Below are 21,527 nucleotides of genomic sequence, written 5' to 3' on the forward strand. Positions count from 1 at the left end.
CATTCCGGGCGGGGCGGGCCGGGGCCCTGCGGAGCTCGCCCGCCCCAGCCCCCTCCCCAGGGGCTTCCCCTCCCGTCGGGCCGCGCCTCCCCATCATGGGCCGCGACCCCGCCCGGACCGCGGACTCCGCCCGCGAGAGGCCGAAGCCGCCGCGGCCGCCGCCGTTGCCGCCATTGACGTCAGAGGGGCGGGCACATGACCCCGCGGGGACCAATCGCGCGGGCGCCCCGGGCTCCGCGAGCCCAGTGCGCGGCCCGCCCCGCCCGCGGCCACTCTCGCCCGGACGGCCGCGCGGACACACGCTCCGTACACACGCGCGCGGCGGCGCGGGGCCCCGAGACACGCCCGCCCCCACCCCGCCGCCCCCACCCCGGCGCCCGCCCTCCGCGCCTGGCCCCGGCCCGCCCTCGGCCTCCCCCGCCCCTCCCCGCCGCCCGCCGAGCCCGGTCAGCCGCCGCGAGTATGCACCCGACGAGCTAGGAGGAAGCCCAGAGCACCGCAGGAAGCGCCGAGGCCGGCCCAGCCCGCCGCACGCGCCGCCCCCCGAGGGCAGCGCCCCCTCCCCTGCGGGCGCCCCCAGCCCCACACCCCCCCACCTTCCCGGGGGGTGGGGGGGTGCGGGCCGCCGGATCCGGGGGCCTCGCCGCCCCAGCAGCCCAGGACAGCCCCCTCTCCCCGCCCCCAGCCCCCTCCCCCGGCGCGGCCATGGATGTGACCAGCAGCTCGGGTGGCGGCGGCGACCCCCGGCAGATCGAGGAGACCAAGCCGCTGCTGGGGGGCGACGTGTCGGCCCCCGAGGGCACGAAGATGGGCGCAGTGCCCTGCCGCCGGGCTCTTCTGCTTTGCAACGGGATGAGGTACAAACTGCTGCAGGAGGGCGACATTCAGGTCTGTGTCATCCGGCACCCGCGGACCTTTCTCAGCAAGATCCTCACCTCGAAATTCCTGAGGCGCTGGGAGCCGCACCACCTAACGCTGGCCGACAACAGCCTGGCGTCCGCCACGGTGAGTGGCTCTGCGCGGCTGCTCCCCAGCCTCCCCTCGGGGCCCGAGATGCGCCCTCCCTGGCTGCCCCCTGGCGCTGCACCTGGAGCCCAGGGCCTGGGGGGCGGTGGGGGGTGCTGGGGGAACGGGGAGAACCAGGGCGCCCCGCTCCTGGCCTGCTCGCTGGGCTCAATTTTGGAGTCTGAAGCCCAGACCAGCCGACCGGGCTCGGGAGAGACCCTTAAAATTCTGGAGACTCGGCCCACCGCCAGGCTGGGTGCCCGGGGACCTTCTGCCCCCAGCTCTTGTGTTTCTGGTGGCTGGGACTCGAGGATGGACCCGACGCTGGGCCCTGATGGTGGTGGGGGTTCTCTCTCTGGAAGCCCCTGGCCCATCTGGATCTGAGGGGTGGGGGAGGGGAAAACAAAATACCACCCCTCAAAATAAAAAAAAACCAACACAACAAAACCTCCAAACCCCCAAACCCAAAGAATTTCCAGAAGCCAGTTCCTCTGTTTGGTTTACCCGTCCTTTATTCTCTTTCCTGCCAGGGCTGGCAGGCAGAACCGGGTGCTTCCCTTTCTGAAAATCTCATTCGTACATTGAGAGGTTGGAAGTGGAGGGGGAGGGGGCAGTGGTCCTGGAATATCTCAGGACCCAGCGGTGGTCGAGTTCTAGCCTGGAAGCTGCTTGGTCGAGCCCTGGTCCGGCATTGTCTGTAGAGTGTGTGTATACGTGTGTGTTTTGTTGTTGGAGGTTTAATTTTGTTATTGTTTTTAAATACATGGCTAGGACTGGGTCAGCTGGATGAGTCGGAGAGGAAAAACCATTGATCTGTTTCTGAAATCAGATCTGCAAATGGTGGCCTTGGTACGTGGAGAAAGACAGCTGTGGTGGGGTCGAGGGGAGAGTGGGGGTGGCGGGTAGGAGCTTGAACAGGATGCTTTGTGTTTTGAAACAAGGACAGTTTCAAATACCGGCTGTGGCTGGGGCCTGAGCTTTGCCGTGGGGGTCCCATCCTCCTTGGAGGGGTGACTTGTCTTCTCCAGAATGCACACTCCTCCCTGGGGCCACCGTGATCCTGTTTACTAAGCACAGTGGGAGGGGGCCGAATCCACTGCCTGCCCACACCTGTGCCAAGAAAACCCAGCCAGGAAACAGGGTGTCGCTTACATGGCATGTCACAAACGTGTAGCGTGTGTAGACATTTCCCTGGCATCCATGTTCCCTTGGCGGTGTGTCACAGGCCATGACACATTCCCCAAGGAATGGGGAGAGGGGAAAAGTTAGCTGAAGAATCCTACTCCTTGATCCAGTCCCCCACCCCCCACCCCAGAGCATTGCAGTACTCGAGGACTTTTATTCTGAATTTGGGGTCCGACATGCTTAGAGCACCTATTTTCTCTTTCCTGTGGGCACATTGGTGCAATATCTGCAAAGACTCCTTTCTCAGGGAGGATTGCTGGTCGCGGGGAGGCGGCCCAGTCCCCGGTCAGGCTGGTGCATGTTCTCAAGCCTGTCCCGAGCCACAGGCCACAGCATTTGGCTTTCCAATGGATGGAGGGGGAGAGAGCCTCTGAAAATTTGCCAGTAAAGAGTGTTTCCGATGTGGGGAGGAACTGGTGACCGCGGTGCCCCCTGCCTGGGATCTGGAGACCCAGATCTGGCTTCAGAATTTTCACCTGGCTCAGGGGTACTTTATTGGCCTTTTTTTTTTTTTTTTTCTCTTACACTCCACAAAATGAAGGGGAGTGGTGGTGGGGGTACGAAAATGGTTAGAAGGGACAGTGACCTGCTGTGGGAAGGCCAGGCGGAGCCCCTTCTCCCCATGGGAGAAGCCAGGAGCGAGTGTCCCGCTGCTGCCGCCCTCAGTTTACAGGAAGCCAGCTCTCGAGGCTAATGGCTCCCCACTTACCTCCAATTGCTCAAGAGGTCTGTCTGAGAGAGAGAGGGAAGGAAGAAAGACCTGAATAGCCAGAGGCCCCTTGCTCACCTTGGCCAGCCCAAGTGGGTGGCACCGTCGGTAGCGTGGGCCTCTCTGGAGAGCACCTGTCTAGTACTGGGGACTGAGGCTTATCCACGGAGCAAGATTCCTCTTGGCAGAGCCATGCTCTGGTGTTAGGAAATGTGGCAAGAGGAACTATAAGGAAGTGTCCGATGGGCGGGCAAAATCCCCTTTCCGCTGCCTTTCGTGACCAAGCACTGCAGGCAGGGGGTGTCCTTAAGTCTTGCCCTTGCCCTCTGGGGGACTCCAGGGAGCCTTGCCTCAGGGCCTGTGAGTCTGGAGGTGGGGCTGTGAGGGCTGGCCTGGCTAGAGGGCTGGCCTCTGGGGCAGAGGTGAGGTTGGGACTGCCACCAGGGCTCTTGTCCCATCATGAGACACCTGGTTGGTGTCCAGGCTCTCGGGGAAGCAGAGGAGCCCCTGTGGGGTTTCCCTGAGGCCTGGACATTATGTAATCCGTCTGCGTTTTATAGTGCAGCCTAAGCACTCTATTGAGAAATATGAGCCCAAATGAAACAAAGGTGAATTTGAGTGCAGTTCCCTACAACAAAAACCCTTTGCAGTCCTGTGGCTTCGCAGCAGCCCCATGCCCAGCCTTGAGCTCCTGATGTTCCGAGTGTGTTTCCTATAGAGTCATATCCTTACTTGAAATATCAATCATCCATATTTTAAGCCGTCTACACAGCCCAACTCAGAATCATCTGGTAAATATCTGGTTAATTGTATGGGCTTCAGGAACAAGACCCAGAGTGATTGATATGGATTAAAACCAGTAAACAAACCAAATACTCTTTTTTACCCAAACCTTCTGCAGTCTGTCTCTGTTGATCCAATTAACTGAATCGTGAGAGATTTAAGACCAGGCTTCCAGGAGCACATCTGCATCAGACTGGGATGCAGGCATACTGGGGCTCCCAGTCCCACCTGCTGGGTGACACCAGCTAGGGACACCTTTTAGTCTGGGGTCCAAGGGACCTGACAGCCCTCCAGGTTGTCTTACCAGAGGAGGCAGCAGCCTCACCCACCTGGCCTGCCTGTAAACTTTGCCTCCTGTGGGATCAGGTCAGAGCTTGCCCTGCCCTGGTCTTCTGGGCCAGTTACTGATTAAATCCTTACAGAGCCAACAGCGTGCCTAATGTGGCTTGTGACAGCTGCCAGGTCTGATGCACCCTGTGCTTGGAGACTTTGGATCCGAAATGCTCGTAAACAAAGGAGGAAGCAGACAGGCGACAGCTGACTTGGGAGGGGAGATGGGGAGGCCAGGGCCCCCTCCCTGGGGGACCCAGGACTGCACCTTTGTGAGGAAGGGCCTGTCTGCCCAGACTGTGGCCTGAATGTGGTGCCCCATACCCTCTTTGTACCCAAACTTCCCAGTCCCTGGGCCTCACTGGCTCTTCACGGCTGGTAGTGGTTGTGTTGGTTGTAAATGACAGCCAGGGCAGCCAGGGGTTCTACATAAGCAGCCGGATTCAGCAGGACCAGAATCCATTTTGCTGTTCTCGTCTCTGGGTTGAATTTGATCACCTGCTAGACATGTTTGTCCATGGGCAGAGGGCTTTGTCTGTAGGCTTTGTTTCTTCTGCACCAAAGAAGTACAAATAAGCTGCCTACCTTTTATTTCATCTTACTTTTAAGACAGTGTGGCACACGGTATTTCACAATGGTGGATCCAGTCAGAAAGTCCTTTATTCAGGGGTCGGGGCACAGGTGATAGTAGTGTTCTTTATTCTCAAGCCATAATTCATCAGTGGCTTGTTTTGAAATTTTCACCACTCTGCTGTTTGATTGCAATGTTTCCGGGCATCTCGTTATGGATGGGAAAGGAGAAGCCACCTTAATTCTCAGTGGTTTTTTTAGTCTGGTGTTTTCTTGGTGGGGAGCAGCTGTTGTCTGAACTCGGACTTTGTTTAGCACAGGCTTACTGCACACCTACTGTGTGTCACTTGCTGAGCTAAGAGTTACACATCCACATGGCTTGGTTTTTACTTGAGAATTAAAATCTGTGTCCTCCAGGGTGGTCACAGATCCCACGAGAACTCATCTGTGTCCACATGTACGCATGCTAATTGCTTTTTCACTTTTGTCACATACCCCCGCTCCCCACCTTGTGCCTAGCCTGCCTTTAATTTATTTGATGTTTCTCGTGGCAGTAAACACAGAGAATTTTTTTCCCCCTTTCCATGCCATTTGTCATAGGAGGATTTTGGAGTGTATCAAAATTGTTTCCTAGACAACTTGTCTGATTGGAGGTGGTGGAGGGGAGGGGCTGAGACAGAGAGAATAAAAAGTCAAAATTCTCTCTAAACTTTAAACGTGGTCTGCCTTCCCCAGGCTGTAATAAGTAAGTGCATTTTAAGGAAGGAGTAAGTTTTTTTTTATTTTTTATTTTTTTGAAACGGAGTCTCGCTCTTTCGCCCAGGCTGGAGTGCAGTGGCGCAGTCTCGGCTCACTGCAAGCTCCGCCTCCTGGGTTCACGCCATTCTCCTGCCTCAGCCTCCCGAGTAGCTGGGACTACAGGCGCCTGCCACCACGCTCGGCTAATTTTTTGTATTTTTAGTAGGGACGGGGTTTCACCGTGTTAGCCAGGATGGTCTCGATCTCCTGACCTTGTGATCCACCCACCTCAGCCTCCCAAAGTGCTGTGATTACAGGTGTGAGCCACCGTGCCCAGCCAAGGAAGGAGTAAGTTTTGATGCTGGCATTTGCCTGGTGCAATCTGAGATGCCTGTTATGGCCGTGGCAACATCATGCCAGTCCAGGTAGAAGGAATTTCACTGTGTGTGGCTGAGCTTTCCTGCAAGTGGGTGACAGAGATGGCAGTTGCTGCCGGCTTGGGCTGCTTGGCCCAGAGGTTGACTGGTGTCGCGGCCCTGCCTGCTCCTTAGTGTCTCACCGGGCAGTGAGACAGGGCACTTCTGGGGCATTGTCGTAGGCAGGGCTCGGGGGGACCTGGTAGAAGGCAAAGCTGTCCCAGGGCGCCTCAACTGCCGCCAGCCAGTACTGACTTGTCTTGAGGGTACCCGATTGGTGTTTTGTTGTCGTGGACATTGCAGGGGGTCAGCTTATACCTTTGATTGAAGGAATACATGAGATTAAGTGAGGCAGCCTGACGTGGGGCATCTCTGCTATGGGACAGAACAGATTTGGGTTTTGTGGTCTCATGGTGCTGGGTCTGGATTTGGAGGGTGCAGTTTCCCGGCTGTGTAACTTTTGGCGCTTTGCTTTCCCTTGCTGGGCCTTGTTTTTTCTTCATCCTTAGGGAGGAGCACCTCATGTCTAGGGTTGCTGTAAGGATTGGAGAGGATAAATAAACACCTACTAGTATAGTCAGCATGCAGTGACCAGGATTCCAACTCCTGTTTTGCTGATTGCCCTGAAAGAGCTTCATGACTTCTGCGCAAATGGAAGGAAGTATTGTTACCTAAAAATGGGTGGCCTCCAGGGAGTTCCCTGAGATGAATAGTGCATTGGGGAAAGTTAGGGGTATTTAGCAGGTCTCATAGGTAGGAAGGCAATGAAATTGTTGTAAGCAGTTTAAGAAAAATTCCTTGGGGGGCGTAGTCTAGTTTCTTAAAATAAATTACAAAAATTGAAATACTCATATATGTATCAGGTAGATTTGATTAGTATAACAAGGCATGTAATGAAAAATGAAGCTTCCCTTACTGGATGCCCACACAGCCCCTAGTGGCCCTCTTGGAGGCAAACGCTGCTGCTCGTTTCTTGTGTATCTGGACATGCATGCACACAGCTAGCTGTCCACCATGATTCTTCACTGGACAGAATATTTTGGAGACCCTCCATGCGTGTGCAGCTGCCTTATTCTTTTTCACTGCTGCATAGTGTTCTGTCATAGAAGTGTATCACAATAATGTAGGTTGACCCTCACCTATTGATGGGTCATTGAGGTTAGTCTCAGCCTCTTTGATATGGTTTGGATGTGTTCCCACTTAAATCTCATCTTGAGTCGTAGCTCCCATAAGTCCCTTGTGTTGTGTGAGGGACCTAGTGGGAGATAATTGACTCATGGGGGCGCTCTCCCCCATACTGTTCTCATGGTAGTGAATAAGTCTCACGAGATCTGATGGTTTTATAAGGGGAAAACCCTTTTGCCTAGCTCCCTCATTCTCCTCTTGTCTGCCACCATGTAAGACGTGCCTTTCACCTTCCACCGTGGTTGTGAGGTCTCCCCAGCCACGTGGAACTGTGAGTCCATTAAACCTCTTTATTTTGTAAATTGCCCAGTCTCAGGTATGTCTTTATCAGCAGCATGAAAACGGACGAATACACTCTTGTTCCTTCAAAGAAAACATTTTCTATTTTTATTCAATGGAGTTGTCTCTATTTTGATAGTTTGGATTTTCTTTTGCTTACTTCTTTGGGATGGGGGAGCTGAGCCTCTTTTTGAAGAGGGAAGGGCAGTGTTGCCTGGAGTTATTGCTACCTGGAGTCATGCTTTGGTGTGGCTAAAGGTCACCAACCAGGGATCCCCCTCAGAGGGTCTGGCCACTTGGTGTTCCCTGGAGCTGAAGGAACACAGGTGACCAAGGGTCTCCAACAAAGACGCGTGCTGACCTCCACCCGCAGGACAAGGGTCTGGGCAGTTCCACCTGAGGGCATTGCTTTTTGTTCCCCGACTTCCTGCTTTCCCCAGGATGGAAGCCAGGCCACCCAGCCCCATGGTGGAGAAAGAGAGGAAGTGAGAATTTCTCTTCCTTGCTCCTGGCTCTGGTGATGAACCACCCAGTGTATTCAACAGGCACCGAGGGAGATTGTGCGCATTTTGAAAGGAAGCTTCGCTTACATCAGCAGAGCCCTAACCGAAGGGTGATGAGATGTGTGTGTGGGGGAGGTGTTTGCTGTGTGTATTGAGGCAAAGGAGATGGCAGAGAAAATATTTCTGGTGCTGAAATTGGTTCCTGACTTCAGTAGCCATTTCCTTACCCCTCCCATGTGCACAGCACTCGCCCTGGCATTTGGGGTGTGCAGCGAGGCCACAGGAAGAGAACTCAGCAGACCCAGTGGAGTAGGGGCGTGAGGACCTGGACTTTGAAATCGGACAGGGGAGCTTAAATCCTGCCTCTGCAATGTCCCAGGTGGTGACCTTGGGCAGGCCCCTAGCCTGTGTCCTTATCTGTAAAGCGAGGATCAGAGGGACTTCCTCCTAGCATTGATGTCAGGGTAAGTGAGGTGAGGCCTGGCGGTGTTTTCATGCCTTCATTCAGCAGATAAGTGTCACCGTTCTAGGCACTCAGAAGAAAACAAGAGCCTGCCCTCGTGGAGCCTGTGTTGGTGGGAGTGGGTGACAGACAAACAACTAAGTTAAGAGCAAGTAATTATAAAATCCGATGACTGGGATTGTGGAGAAAAGCAAGCAGGGTGGGGCGAGTGGTGGGCTGCTTTGTACATAGTGGTCAGGGAAGGGGGTGATAGGACTTCCAGGGGGAAGAGCATTCCAGGTAGAGGGAACAGCAATTACAAAGGCCCTGAGGCAGGAGATGGTACTTAGAAATCACCCAGTAAAGTGGCTTGCACCTGGTACATGCTCTGTGATTATCAGTTTCCTTCCCTCTGCTCTCCGGAGCTGTTATTATCTGTTTAAAAAATTAATGAGTATGTAGAATGCGCGAGGTGCCGGGCACACAGGCAGCTCCTTGCCCTGTAAAGCTTCCATTCTATCGCTTCTGTTGTCTGTTTTTTCTTTTGTTTTTTTTTGCAAACCTGGCTACCTCCCAATAAATAGTGAAGAATAGCCCTGTAGCAGTGCTTTAAGAGACTCTTAAATGACAAAGCCCAGCAGAACTTTTAAAACCCAACTCCCTTCGTCCATAACTACATTGTAAGGATCCTAGAATCTAGAACACACTAGTGGTCTGATTCACCTCTGGTTTTGCCAGCTGGGAAGGGGTGAGGGGAAGTGTGTGGCCCAAGGACCCTTGCAGCTGGCTGAGCAGCCCTCCTGGGATTCAAACCCAGACTCCTGCCTTCCCGTGGCATCCTTTGTTCATGGCTCTGCTGCTTTCAAGCTACTGTCAGAAATGGTAGGGTGGACAGAGCAACTGAACTGATTGCACTGGGCGAACTCTCTTTGGAGGGAAGCACGTGCTCTGGATCATCCGGTCCCTGGGTGGATATAGGAATTGAGTATATGGAATCAGGCATCTGGGTGCTTCCCTTGGGCTGGGCTGGCTGCATCAAGCTCAGGTGGGGTTATTTGGAGAGGGAAGATCACACCGGGACTTCTGCTAGCTTCTCTGGGTATCCTGGGCCAGTGCCAGCTTCCTTAGAGGTCCAGAATATCTGAAAATTGGAGTACACAGTCTTCTGAGCAGACCCAGGCCTGGCTGTCCTCCCTCCCATGTTGGCTCCCTGTGTGGACTAGGCGACCTGTTTACCACCACACACATCGGTGTGAGGCTCCGCAGGGAAGGGGAGCCACAGGTATGGAAGGGGCTGTGTGTTCACCAGGCAGGCTAGCTGCCGTAACATGCAGCCCTGGCATCTGGGTGGCTTTGTGCAGCCCAGTTCTTGTAGTCCTGCAGGGGTCTCCCGAGGGTTCTGCCCCCTCTTTTTCTTGTGAAATGGTTCTGCCCTCCCCTAGGTCCTTCATTGTTGCGGGGATGGGGAGAGTGAGCACCACAGCCAACCTGTTTGTAGGTCTGGCCGCTTGGTTGGTCAGAACTCAGACACGCGGTCACACAGAGTGCAGGGGGAGACTGGGGAACATGGTTTACATGTGTGTCCGGGAGGAGGAGGAGAGCATGGAAGTGATGACTACTCCCACCCCAGGATCCCTGGGATGCAGCAGCAGACCTTGAGGTCTCCAGGGTACCAAGAGCAGAGGGGCTTCCCTAGAAAGGAAATTCACATGACCGTGGTCTCATCTGGTTCCTGGGTTTGAGGTTGGTGGCAGGTCGGCAAAGCTTGCAGTCTTCTCTGGTGGGGGATAAAGTAGGGTAAGCAAATCTGTTGTAGGAGATGGACCTAACGTACCTGGTTGGCAGTGATGTTTATTGTATCCCTACTGTGTGCTGGGCATAGTGCTCTTTTAATTTTCATAACAATCCTGCGGGATAGGTTTTTATTCCTGTTTTACAGATGCTCTCATGGAGTCTCAGATAAAGAGAGCTGGAAGGAAGTAGAGTTTAGTGTCAAAGCCAGGTCTGACCCCATGTCTGTGTGGGTCCGTCAATGTATATGCACCTGTTGGATGCACACGGAACTATTTCAGCCTCCTGCAGAAACATCTTAGGTAGAAATAAGTGAGCTTCTCAATTTAGTGTTTGCCAAGGTTGGTGGACATTCCTTTGTGATTTTGTCAGAAAAGTTAAGGGAACTGATGTGGGAAGTTGGATGCCAACTATTCGTAAAGGGTAAGCATTAGGTGTGTAACTTGAACACCAGATATTATTTGTGCAAAGTGAGTGTTCTGGGGTGCTGTGCTTGCATAGTGAGTGCTCTCAGGCATGGCACTTGGAAAGTCAGACATACTCTTCCCTCTCAAGGGACTCATAGTTAAATGGGGGTATTACAATTATGATACACTGTAGAACAAAGCACATTGCTTAGAGAGGTTTATGTCTTGTCCTGTGTTTGGGCGGAGGAAGAGACGCCATCACAGGGGTGGGTAGTTTCTTTTTTTTTTTTTTTTTTTTTTGAGACGGAGTCTTACTCTGTCGCCCAGGCTGGAGCGCAGTGGCCGGATCTCAGCTCACTGCAAGCTCCGCCTCCTGGGTTTACGCCATTCTCCTGCCTCAGCCTCCCGAGTAGCTGGGACTACAGGCGCCCGCCACCTCGCCCGGCTAGTTTTTTGTATTTTTTAGTAGAAACGGGGTTTCACTGTGTTAGCCAGGATGGTCTCGATCTCCTGACCTCGTGATCCGCCCACCTCGGCCTCCCCAAGTGCTGGGATTACAGGCTTGAGCCACCGCGCCCGGCCAGGGGTGGGTAGTTTCAAGAAGGACTTCTTTTTAGGAGACAGGTATCTGGATGGAGAGGTAGGATGGAGACTGATGGAGATGAGGGTAGCAGGTTGGAGGTGGGAATGGGCAGAGGGAACAGTGAGCAAAGGGACAGGCCAGAGCAGCCAGGCACACTCCGGGGGTCTGTGCGGTGTTTATGGGGTGGACATCATAAGACAGCATAGGAGTTAAAGATAGAGGTGGGTTCGCCTTCTGGAGCAGAGTCTACCAGCGTGGGGTGATGAATGCTGGGTAAACCCATGTACCCTGGGGCAGGTGGTGCTTTACGATGCAGACACTGAGGACTGGCTGGCCATCCAGGAGCCCGGGATGTCACAGATTGGAAGGCTTAGGAGTGCAGGGATCTCCGAGTGGCCAGGGCCAGGCAGTTAGTCACAGTAGTGACCGTGCAGTGGCCACTCATGTGATTAGTGTGTTTCCTCTTGCCAGGGGCTATGCTCTGCAGGTTCCATTAGTGATCCCTACAACCCAGCAAGATACTGTTACTCTCTCCATTTTACCGATGGGGACGCTGAGGCACTGCCCCTCAGCAGACATTGTTTGGATGAATGAATGAACAGCTTGCCTAGTTGGGAGGTCCATCCTGTTGGAGGAGGAGAGGGACCCACGGAGAGGGAGGAGCGAGCTCAGATCTCTACCCCTCCACTTGTAACCCCACAGGCCTCTGGCCCTCTGCATAAGAGCGAATTGTACCACTCCCCTGCTGCAGGGCTGTGTCCATACTGAAGGAAGGTGTGCGAGGGATTGCACGCGTGGTGTCTCCAACACATGGTCCAGCCATGGTGCACACAGCCTTTCTTGGTGTGGACACAGGCCCTAGGATTCTGAGCCCACCTCTGCGGCCTAGGAAGAGTGATGGTAATGGTGTCAGGCTGCTGGGCTTAGCCTGGTGAGCTCCTGGGGGGCTTTCTACCAGAGGCCCCTGCTACTCCAAATCCCAGGCCTGAGGTCTCCGAGCTGTGGCTCACAGGGCCCCTTTCTTGAACCTTCCCTTTAGGGAGGCCTGGTGGGAAGGCCCAGCTTGGGCCTGTGCTGTCTGGAAGGCGATCCCATCAGGCTGGAGCCGAGGGCCAGGGACACAGTTGGGCACCTTCTAGGTGACGCTCTGCTTCGTGTCTGCAGAGGGGGAAGTGCAGTGGGGTCTCAGCTGGTGGTTTTCGGGGGCAGGGCTGCCCGTTAGAAAGGGGAACGATGACTTGCTGACATCTGTTTGTTGCTCTGGTTGGTTCACGTTTCATGGCCCTGTGACTGAGGCTTGCTTCAGGGTGGGAAAATGAAAGAGCTCGAACTGTCCCAGCAGGCTGGTGGTGACTGAGCTTGGGGAGTCCCAGCAGGGCCAGAGCTCAGGGCCAGATGATATTCATGTCCAAGGTGGAGTGGAGGGGGCCGCGGGGTGATCATGATCATTTCATGCAGTCATTCTCAGACCTTTAGGCATGTGTGCATTGCATCCTCTCTTCAGCCCCAGGAGGCGTTAGCAGGGGAAACGGAGACCTTGAGAGTTTCAGGTTACACAACTGGAACCCAGGCAGCCTAACTCCAGAGCCAGTGGCCTCCACATGTCACAGTGAGTCCTTGGCTGGTGTGAGCACAGGAACTGTGGCAGCAAGGACCGAATCACCAGCAAGGCAACAGTAAGGACAGCGGACACTTACCCAGAGCCTATTGTATGCCAGGCACTACTCTGAGCCCTTTGTGCAGATAAGCACTCATCTAATCCTCACAGTGCCCTTGTGGGGTGGTGCTGTCGTTGTCCCCATTTTACAGATGAGCAAACTGAGGTCCAGAGAGGAGAGGTCCCTACTTACCCAGGTTGTGATGGTGGAGCCAGGATTTGGCCTCAGGCTATGTGGCTCCAGAGTATCACTGCATGTGGCTGGTGAGCAGGGTTTTTGGGCTGCAAAGCAGAATGTGAGAAAGGCCCCAAGCGGCCAGGCTGGCTGTGAGCTGAGAGGAGGGCCTTGCAGAAGAGGGAGTGTGTGGGCAGAGCGGAAGGGTCCACCCTGACTGGACTGGGGACCCTTCCGGGAGCTCCCTGGGCCAACTTCCTGCAGACCTGTCTCCGGAGGAACCGCGGCAGAGGATCGCTTCTCACCTGCCCTCGTTGGACCTGGGGTAGTCACCTCAGCCTCCTCGCCTGAGACCACTTGACCCTGCAGCCTGATCTGTCACAGCCGGTGGTGAGGACTTGACCACAGAGAGCACAAAGTTCAAAGTCCACTGTGGGTCGAGCCTCCTGCCCTGCCTGGCTTCTGGCCTCAGCTTCCCCGTGCCGCTGACCTTTCGCGCACGCGTCTTCTTTCTGCTTGGAACCCCCTCTGACCCGCCCCCCCGCGGTCAATCAGTGGTTTTCCAGGGCTGTCTTCCCCAGTTGGAGCCAGGGCTTGCTCCCCTGTGGCGCGGCACCACCCCAGCTGGGCAGCCAGGGCGCCTTTGCCTCTTTGCCTTCTCCACTCCACATTCACCACCCCTCTCTTGTAAAAGCAAAACTGAAGCCATCATACAGGGATGACGACAATCTTACAAAATCAAGAAGAAAAAAAATCCTCGCAGAATCCCGCCACCTGGAAATCACCCGTATTAACCTTGTGGGGTGTAGCCATCTACGCTTTCTCCTAGATGAGTGCCTGTGACATAGGTACGCAGGGAGCAGGAGGAGCTTTTCTTCTAGGTTGGCCTCCACCTACCAGATGCTGGCCCACTGCTCCCCACAGTTGTAACAACCCGTGACATGTAACAAGCAGGCTCTGCCACATGTCCCCTGGGGGCCACATTGCCCCTGGTTGAGAACTGCTGTGTTCATTCATTTAATCATCACACCCACCTCGTGAGGTCCCATTTTCTGGAGCAGGCACGGGCTGCCCGGGCTGGCATGTGACAGAGCTGGGAACCCCCGCACTGTCCCACAGTCACCTTGTCTCTTCAGAACTGGCCCAGAGGAGGTATGAAAAACAATGCAGGGGCCTTAGGAACCCTGTCCCTGTGTCTGGCATGGTGTGGGGCCGAGAGCCGGTGGGCCACGACACCCCAGGCGCCCAGAAGGAAATCCCGGCTGGCCTGGGCGTTGCCAAGCTCCCCCCTACCTTTGATCCGTCCCAACTGACCTCCCCCTCGCTGTCCCTGCCTTCGCCCTGATGACTCAGGACTTCAGAGATCTGGGTTGTTGAAAAGGGGAATTACATCATGCCAATAAGAGAGAGAGAGGGAGAAATTAGCATTAGAAAGTTTTGGTGTAAGGAAAAATGACTTCAAAACCTGCGTCTTGTGCCGTGTCTGAATTGAGGCAGGTTTCTGGGGGAGATTAGGGAGTGGGGAGGAGAGGGGATAGGTACCCTGGATTCTCATCTCTTCTAAAAAGGCCTTCATCTGTTTGACCCCAGACCCACCCACGGCGGGGCAGTGGGTCCCTCTGCTTTTTGTAGCTGAACCCCATCACCTGGAAAGCTATTAGAAAACAAGATTCTGGAGTTGGCATGCAGGTTCTGCCCGCAGGCTTGGTGAAGGGGTAGGGGTCAGGGAGCACTGCAAAGACAAACAGTCTGGGGTTCTTCTGATGCCTCCAGTGGTAACCAGGGCACCCTCTCTGGGCCAGCACAGCCCTGGCTGGGGGCATGACTAAGCGAGGGGATCCCAGCTGATCTCAGTCCTGCTGGCCTCCACTGGGTGCTCCTGCATAGGGCCCTCCTTGCTCAGCCATTCTGGGAAGCTTTGCTTGAAGGAGTCCTCCCTCAGGGAGGAGGAAACCCCCTGCCTCCACTTTGAAACCCGAACACCATTTCCCCATCATGTCTTGCAGGGAGGTGGAGGCGTTAAAGCTCCTGCCTGCCCAGGTCAGCCCTTCCCTAAAACAGGACACTGATCGGGCAGAGTGATTAGGAGGGGCTGGCCAGGCTTTTTTGATCCAGACATTTCATATGAGGCCATTTAACCAGTGGTGTGATCCAGCTCTCAGTTTCCTCATCTGAAAGCTGGGGATATAAGAGTAGCCACTCCCCAGGTTGTCCCGAGAATAAAGGAGAGAATACATGGAAAGTACTTAGTAGAGTGTGGACATGTAGTATGTGCTCAACAGATGTTTGCTACCATCATCATCATCATCATGACCCCTGCTATCACTGTCATCTCCACTGTCACCGTCACTACCATCACTGTTACTGTCATCATCACTACCATCACTGTCATCTCCTCTGTCACCATCACTACCATCACTGTCATCTCCTCTGTCACCATCACTACCATCACTGTCACTGTCACCATCGCCATCACCCTCATTATTGTGGCTGCCGCTTCTCTTGTGTTGGGTTTGCCCACCTGTATACCTTCCCCTGCTTCCTGCAGGACTGTGAACTTGAAGGCAGGGTTTGGGTCCATTTCTCCAGGAATACCTGATGTCAGTAAAGGCCTTTGAGTGTCTGTTGTTGCATGGTGGGAGACGTTGGCACCCCAGGCTGTGAAGGGACAGGAAAGTCTCACAGTTTTCTTAGAAACCTTCTCACCGCGCTTGGTGGCTCACGCCTGTAATCCCAGCACTTCGGGAGGCCGAGGTGGGCGGATCACGAGGTCAGGAGATTGAGACCATCCTGGTTAACACGGTGAAACCCCGTCTGTACTAAAAATGCAAAATATTAGCCAGGCGTGGTGGCGGGCACCTGTAGTCCCAGCTACTTGGGAGGCTGAGGCAGGAGAATGGCGTGAACTTGGGAGGCGGAGCTTGCAGTGAGCTGAGATCGCGCCACTGCACTCCAGCCTGGGGGACAGAGCAAGACTCCATCTCAAAACAAAACAAAACAAAACAAAAAAAAAACCTTCTGGTGACCTTGGTAGGGTGTGCCCGTGACCCTGCGCTGTGACCCCGCACCGTGACCCCGCTCCATGACCTCAGGCATCATTATTTGGAATGGGCTCTCAGCCCCTGTCCTAACCCCAGCCACCAAGTTCCCAACCCAAGCAAGATGGAAACCCGCCGTTGGGAGGATTAAGATATTATTGGTGGTTTTCACCTCAGCTTTCAGCAGCAGTGCTTGGGAAATAAGATTTTGATCTCGGAAAATATGATTTAAAAACAGAATTGAAAGTCACTTTTATTTTCTAAACGATATTGCCCCTGACGCATGCACTGCTTCTGACTGGTGGCCTCCGGTCTGAGCACACCCGTGGGGGAAACTGCATAGCAATTCCAGGGGTGTGCTCTCTGGATTTTATAGACCTCCACCCCGAGCAGGCCCCACCTTTGATTCCCCCACTTGGGTCTGCAGTGACGGAGCACGTGCTTCAGACCAAGCCCAGGAGGCTGCTGCTGCTGCTTCAGGGAATTGTCTCAGCCTTTCCCACTCTTAGGAGGTGGCCTTGCCAGCTGCCAGCTGAAGGGGTCTTCTTCCTCCCAGCCCTGCTGGGCTCACCTTTGAATGCCACAGACCAAGCCCATGGACCAAAGAGTCTTTGGCCACATCCCAGTGTCCCCTCCAGTGGGGAAGGGAAGTTCCTTTCCTTCTTGTTGTGTGAGGACTAGGGGCACTGAGTCCCCACAAGGCCTCACCATGGAGCCTCTGAGAGGTGAGGTCTGGCTCCCCTGGCCACCCCAGAGTCAACACAGGATCCTGTGTGTCTTTCTTTGCCTCTGGGCCCATGTTCTGTTCTTTCCAGCCTCTGCCTTGGAAACCCCACCCTCCATTCTTTTCTGTCTCCCCTGCCTTCTGGGTGGGTCTGGCCAGTGGAGAGCCTGGGGGAGATGGAGGATGGGAGGAGGTTGAGTGGGGTATTTATTCCTTCCTCCCTTTTCCTTCGGTTTTGCCATGGGTGTGTGGTATCCCTCAGCCACTCCTGCAGTCATGTCACCCCCTCTACCCAGGTTTTTCTGTAACTGCTCCTTCCCCTGCACTGTCAGGCCCAGGGATAGAAATACATGGGGGAGAAATGAAGTGACTGCTGTCCTGGTTTGCTCAGGACTATCCCATGTTTTTGCAATGAAAGTCCTGTGGCCCAGGAAGCCCCTCAGTCCTGGGCACACTTGGACAGCTGGTCACCCTAGGTAGAAAAACCATCTTTTGTGCTTCTCCTGTACGCCACCCACACCTTAATATATTGTCCTTTTGTGAACATTTCCTCAATTTGCACCGTTTTGCATCTGCCGTCTCTTTCCTCCCAGGACCCTGGCTGATACACCAGGAGCTTGAGGAGATGGAGTGGTGTTCAGAGCCTCCTCTTAGAGTTCAGAGCCACCAAACGGGCATCATGCTGAATGTGGGAGAAACAAAAGAATCTCTTGCACTTGAATTCTTTTCTGAAAATTTGCCCCCTGCAAAGAAAAATGGTGGTGATGATGATGGTGATGATGATGGTAATGGTGATGATGATGATGATGGTGATGATGATCATGGTGATGATGATGGTGATGATGATCATGGTGATGATGGTGATGATGGTGATGATGATGATGGTAGTGGCCATTTTTTTGCCTACTCACTGTGGGCTCGTTGTGAAGAACTTTGATGCCCTGTTGTGTGTGATCATTATGAGAATCCCGTGAGGTTTTTCGATGATGAAGGAAACTGAGGTTTAGAGAGTTGAAGTAATTTGTGAAGGCTCAGGTTGGGCAAGAGGTCCCGCCCAGCTTTGAACCCAGATGCAGCTCCCTGCGAGGTTACCAGGCTTCCTGATGAGGTGTTTTACAACAAAGGCTAAGCCAGGCAAAACCCATTGTTTTGCAACTTCTGGCTTGGATTGGGTGTCTTGTTGAGTTTGTGGGCAGTGGATCTGATGTTTTCCACTTCTTCCCATTTGGCAGGGCTGTGTGCATGGAGCGTGAGGGGCTGGCTGGGCAGACAGTATTGACGTGACTGAATTCAGCCATGGCCCATGTTGGAAAATGTTTGTTGATTTTTCCTTCTCTGTTTGCCCTTTCCCCCTTTTTTTTGTTTTTATAATTAGAATCAGAGCCAGCCATAGTCCGAAGAGAGCTTGCAGTTCATCTAGTTCTGGGATGGCAAATATGTGACACTTGTGCTGCCACTCCTCATTGCCTTGACCATGGTAGACATTGCTAATCAACCCTAGTGTACTCAGTCTTTCCAGTGAGCTCAGAGACAGCCACTATTAATCAATTGTTGTTGGCATGCAACGGGGACTGTGTTTGCCATTCTTGATGTACCCAGCTTCTTTCACTGCATAGATTAGAAACTTAAGGCCTAGAGTCGTTAAATGACCCTCAAGGGAGCCAGTGGAATTTCGAAGCCTTCTCCACACCAGAGTGTTGGCTCTTAAGAGATGATTTTGGGTTAAACAAAGTGTGATATAGAGGAAAGCTCCTGGGTTTGCAGAGCAGTGCCTGGCTCTGGGTTCAGATCCCAGCAATGCCTCTTATTGCTTATAACTCTGGGTAGATCACATGAGTTCTGTGACTCTCGTCTTGGAAACTGCAATTATGATCCCTACGTCCCAGGACTGCGAGAATGAATGACATGGTATATTTATCCAACATTCAGCACTATGTGCTGGGCACCGTTCTAGGCGTTGAGTGTTGCGGTGAGCTGCATAGGCAGCTCTCATGGAGCTGGCCGCCCTCATGAAGATGAGGATAGTTTTCTTCCTCTTTCCTTCTTGGAAACACATGGAACTGGGTTGTCGTCATCTTTTACTTCTTCTCTGTCATATCCACTTAAATTTTCGTCCAGTTATGCATCACATAACTTGCTTTGGGAAGTGATTTATTTTTTCTTTCATTCCTGGTGTCATTTCCGTTCTTATATCTGGGTGGATGGTCCGTGAGTCCTTTGTCAGTCACAAAAAATCAAAATGACAGAATATTCCCTACTGAATGGATGTTCTGGGATACTGGGTCTAGATTTGGGAGTGACATACTCCCTTTGAAAATGTGCTGAAAGCTATGGATCCTTGGGCTGGCAAAATGATAAGACAGAGCAGGACTTATAAAACTTAGCAACTATGTGTTTTTTTTTTTGTTTTTTTTGTTTTTTTTTGAGACGGAGTCTCGCTCTGTCGCCCAGGCTGGAGTGCAGTAGCCGGATCTCAGCTCACTGCTAGCTCCGCCTCCCGGGTTCACACCATTCTCCTGCCTCAGCCTCCCGAGTAGCTGGGACTACAGGCGTCCGCCACATCACCCGGCTAGTTTTTTTTTTTTGTATTTTTTAGTAGAGACGGGGTTTCACCGTGTTAGCCAGGATAGTCTCGATCTCCTGACCTCGTGATCCACCCGTCTCGGCCTCCCAAAGTGCTGGGATTACAGGCTTGAGCCACCGCGCCCGGCCGCAACTATGTGTTTTTTAACATCCATAATATAGGCATTCTTTGGGACTCGTGGACACTCCCCCTCCAGGGTAATAAACCAGGCCAGGGGGCTAGTGACGGTTCCCCAGCAGGAAATGGAGCTTTGTGTGGAAATAAACATGTGAGTGATAAAAAAAAAAAATTCATTAAGTAGAAAGATCAAGGTTTTTATTTAGAGTTCTGCTCCTTTGGCCAGGGAAGTGTGGGGCTTATCCCTTCAGCATTTTCCGCACTTGCTTGAGCTGTGTTTAGTCTTCTTGGTTATGGTGAAATATTTTTTCTTTTATCCCAGTCTGGAGTTTCAAGGTTGGCACTTCTTGCCCCTAAAATGTTTGTTTTAAGATTTAGAGCAGTTCTTCACTCTTTGATAAGGTGGAGCACATCGCTGGAGCTGCATTGTGGTGGAGTCCGATGCTGTTTTGCCGGAATCAGGCAGGTGGTGGCTCACTGCTCAGCTCTGCCCTGGCTCTCAGTGTGACCTTGGGTGGCCTCACCTCCTTGACCTGTAAAGTGGAGGGACAGAGTGACCACAAACCCTTGATGACCAACGATTGAAGAATACTAAGCATGAGAAAATACGCCCAGAGAGTATCCACAGAGGCCAGGGCAGTCTTGGCATTTGAACGCCTGGAGTTGGGGAAGTATGGGTCCTTTACTGAGTCTCTATCATGGAGGCTACCTGGCAAATTCAGCTGGTGTGAACGGAGCAGTGGACGATGGGTGCAGGTCTAGTGGCTTCCTCCTCCTGCATACCAAGGACTTCACCTTCAGCAAGGGTAAGCAAGCACCACTAAGAGAAGCCGAGGGTTTTCCTTGGTGGTTAACATTTTAAGGACCCCAATAAACGAGTTTCCTCATTGTCTTTGATTTTCCCCACATTAGCTGGCCCTGATCTTCGGCCGCACCCTAGAGCAAAACGTCACTTAAGTGACTAGAGAGGGACAGAGTTCCATGGGGCCATTTTAGATTTAGATATGAAATTTTTCTGGGATAATTCCTTTGCCATTGAATTTTGCATTTGCATGTTCTAAAGCCAAAAAAAGGAGTTGAACTTTCCCTTTTGTTTGCTTCATTGCTTCCACTGCGTTTGGCGGGATGGCGGTTGTGGTTTTTCTTCTTAGATTCGTTTTGATAAGTGTGCTGTGCGCGTGGAGTCCTCTCGCCTCCCTGAGGATTTTGTAGGGCGATTCAAGCCGGCTGCCTGCCCAGCTGGGTACCAATTGCCAGGGCTGGACCGGGTGAAATAATGGAACCCGCCGTTTCTCAGGCACCTATGATGTGCCAGGCACTTACTCAGCCCCCTGGGTGGGCAGCGTCCCTGTGTTACAGGAGAGGGGACAGGTTCCCCAGATCCCTGGCCTCCAGCGTCATGTGGCTGTGGGTTGTGGAGCCGTGATGCAAACCCAGGTCAGGCCGACTCGAGCTCGTGTGTCTTTTCCTAGGCTCCACTGCTTTTTCTGAGACCCCAGGGGACTTCCCAGATGTCCTTTATATGCCCACTCTTGTATGGTTCCACCTAAGGAAAAATGAAGTAGGTGTTGGTTGGACAACAAGGCAGGCCTTGGAGAGTTCTCCTTCATTTCTCCTGCTCCTCAGCCTCCTTGCCAAGCTTGGGTGCAGCCAGGATTTTCCTAGTCCCTTGAGTTCCTGGCTGGGGTGGCTTTTTCCAGGCAGCCAGCTCAGGGAGGAAGCTAGGCCTCCATCCTCCTCACCTTTGTGATCTTCTGAGGGAGCCGCAGCCGGTGTGTAAAGGAAGTGGGGGTACAGACAGTAGCTTTGTCATTAATCTCCCCATTTCGCAGATGAGAAAAGGAGGCTCCCAAGAGAAGTGGTGTGGGCACAGTGAGAGGTGGCCGGCTAAGCCAGAGCTCTTCCCAGTGGGGCTCGCTGCCCGCCTACCTGGGGGTGAGGGGTCACCTGCCAGCACCTTCCTAGAATTAGCTCTGAGGCTAACGAGAGGAAAGATGAGATCTGGTCACAGGCCACACATCTGGTCCGATGGGGCCGATGCCTGGATTTCACGGTTGGCGAAACTGAGGCCCAGGAAGACGGACTGCCCCAGTCGCTGTCCCTACCCCGGTACGGCGTGCTGTTTTCTCACTTTGTCTGCTTGATGGTGCGACCAGGAAAATCTTGATCAGGGAAGAGGGAAAGTCTCATTCATTCATGCATTCATTTATTCATTCATTCGTTTTGGCAGTTGAAGTTCTGAGGTTTCTTTAAACTTCTTTTTATTGTGGTAAAATATACATATCACAATACTTATTATTTTAACC

The 21,527-nt window shown here is 53.2% G+C and overlaps 1 protein-coding gene across 1 annotated transcript in view; it reads left to right on the plus strand.

Annotated features, from left to right (window-relative positions):
• Positions 1–490: 490 nt before the first annotated feature.
• CMIP (c-Maf inducing protein) overlaps positions 491–21,527 on the plus strand; it is a 267,195-nt gene continuing 246,158 nt past the window's right edge. The window contains exon 1 of the mRNA XM_005592633.5: positions 491–1,005. Coding sequence (XP_005592690.1) covers positions 706–1,005 — 300 coding nt within the window. The 5' untranslated portion in view covers positions 491–705. The remainder of the gene's footprint in view (positions 1,006–21,527) is intronic.

The sequence above is a fragment of the Macaca fascicularis genome, chromosome 20 (assembly GCF_037993035.2).
Source record: "Macaca fascicularis isolate 582-1 chromosome 20, T2T-MFA8v1.1".
NCBI lineage: Eukaryota > Metazoa > Chordata > Mammalia > Primates > Cercopithecidae > Macaca > Macaca fascicularis.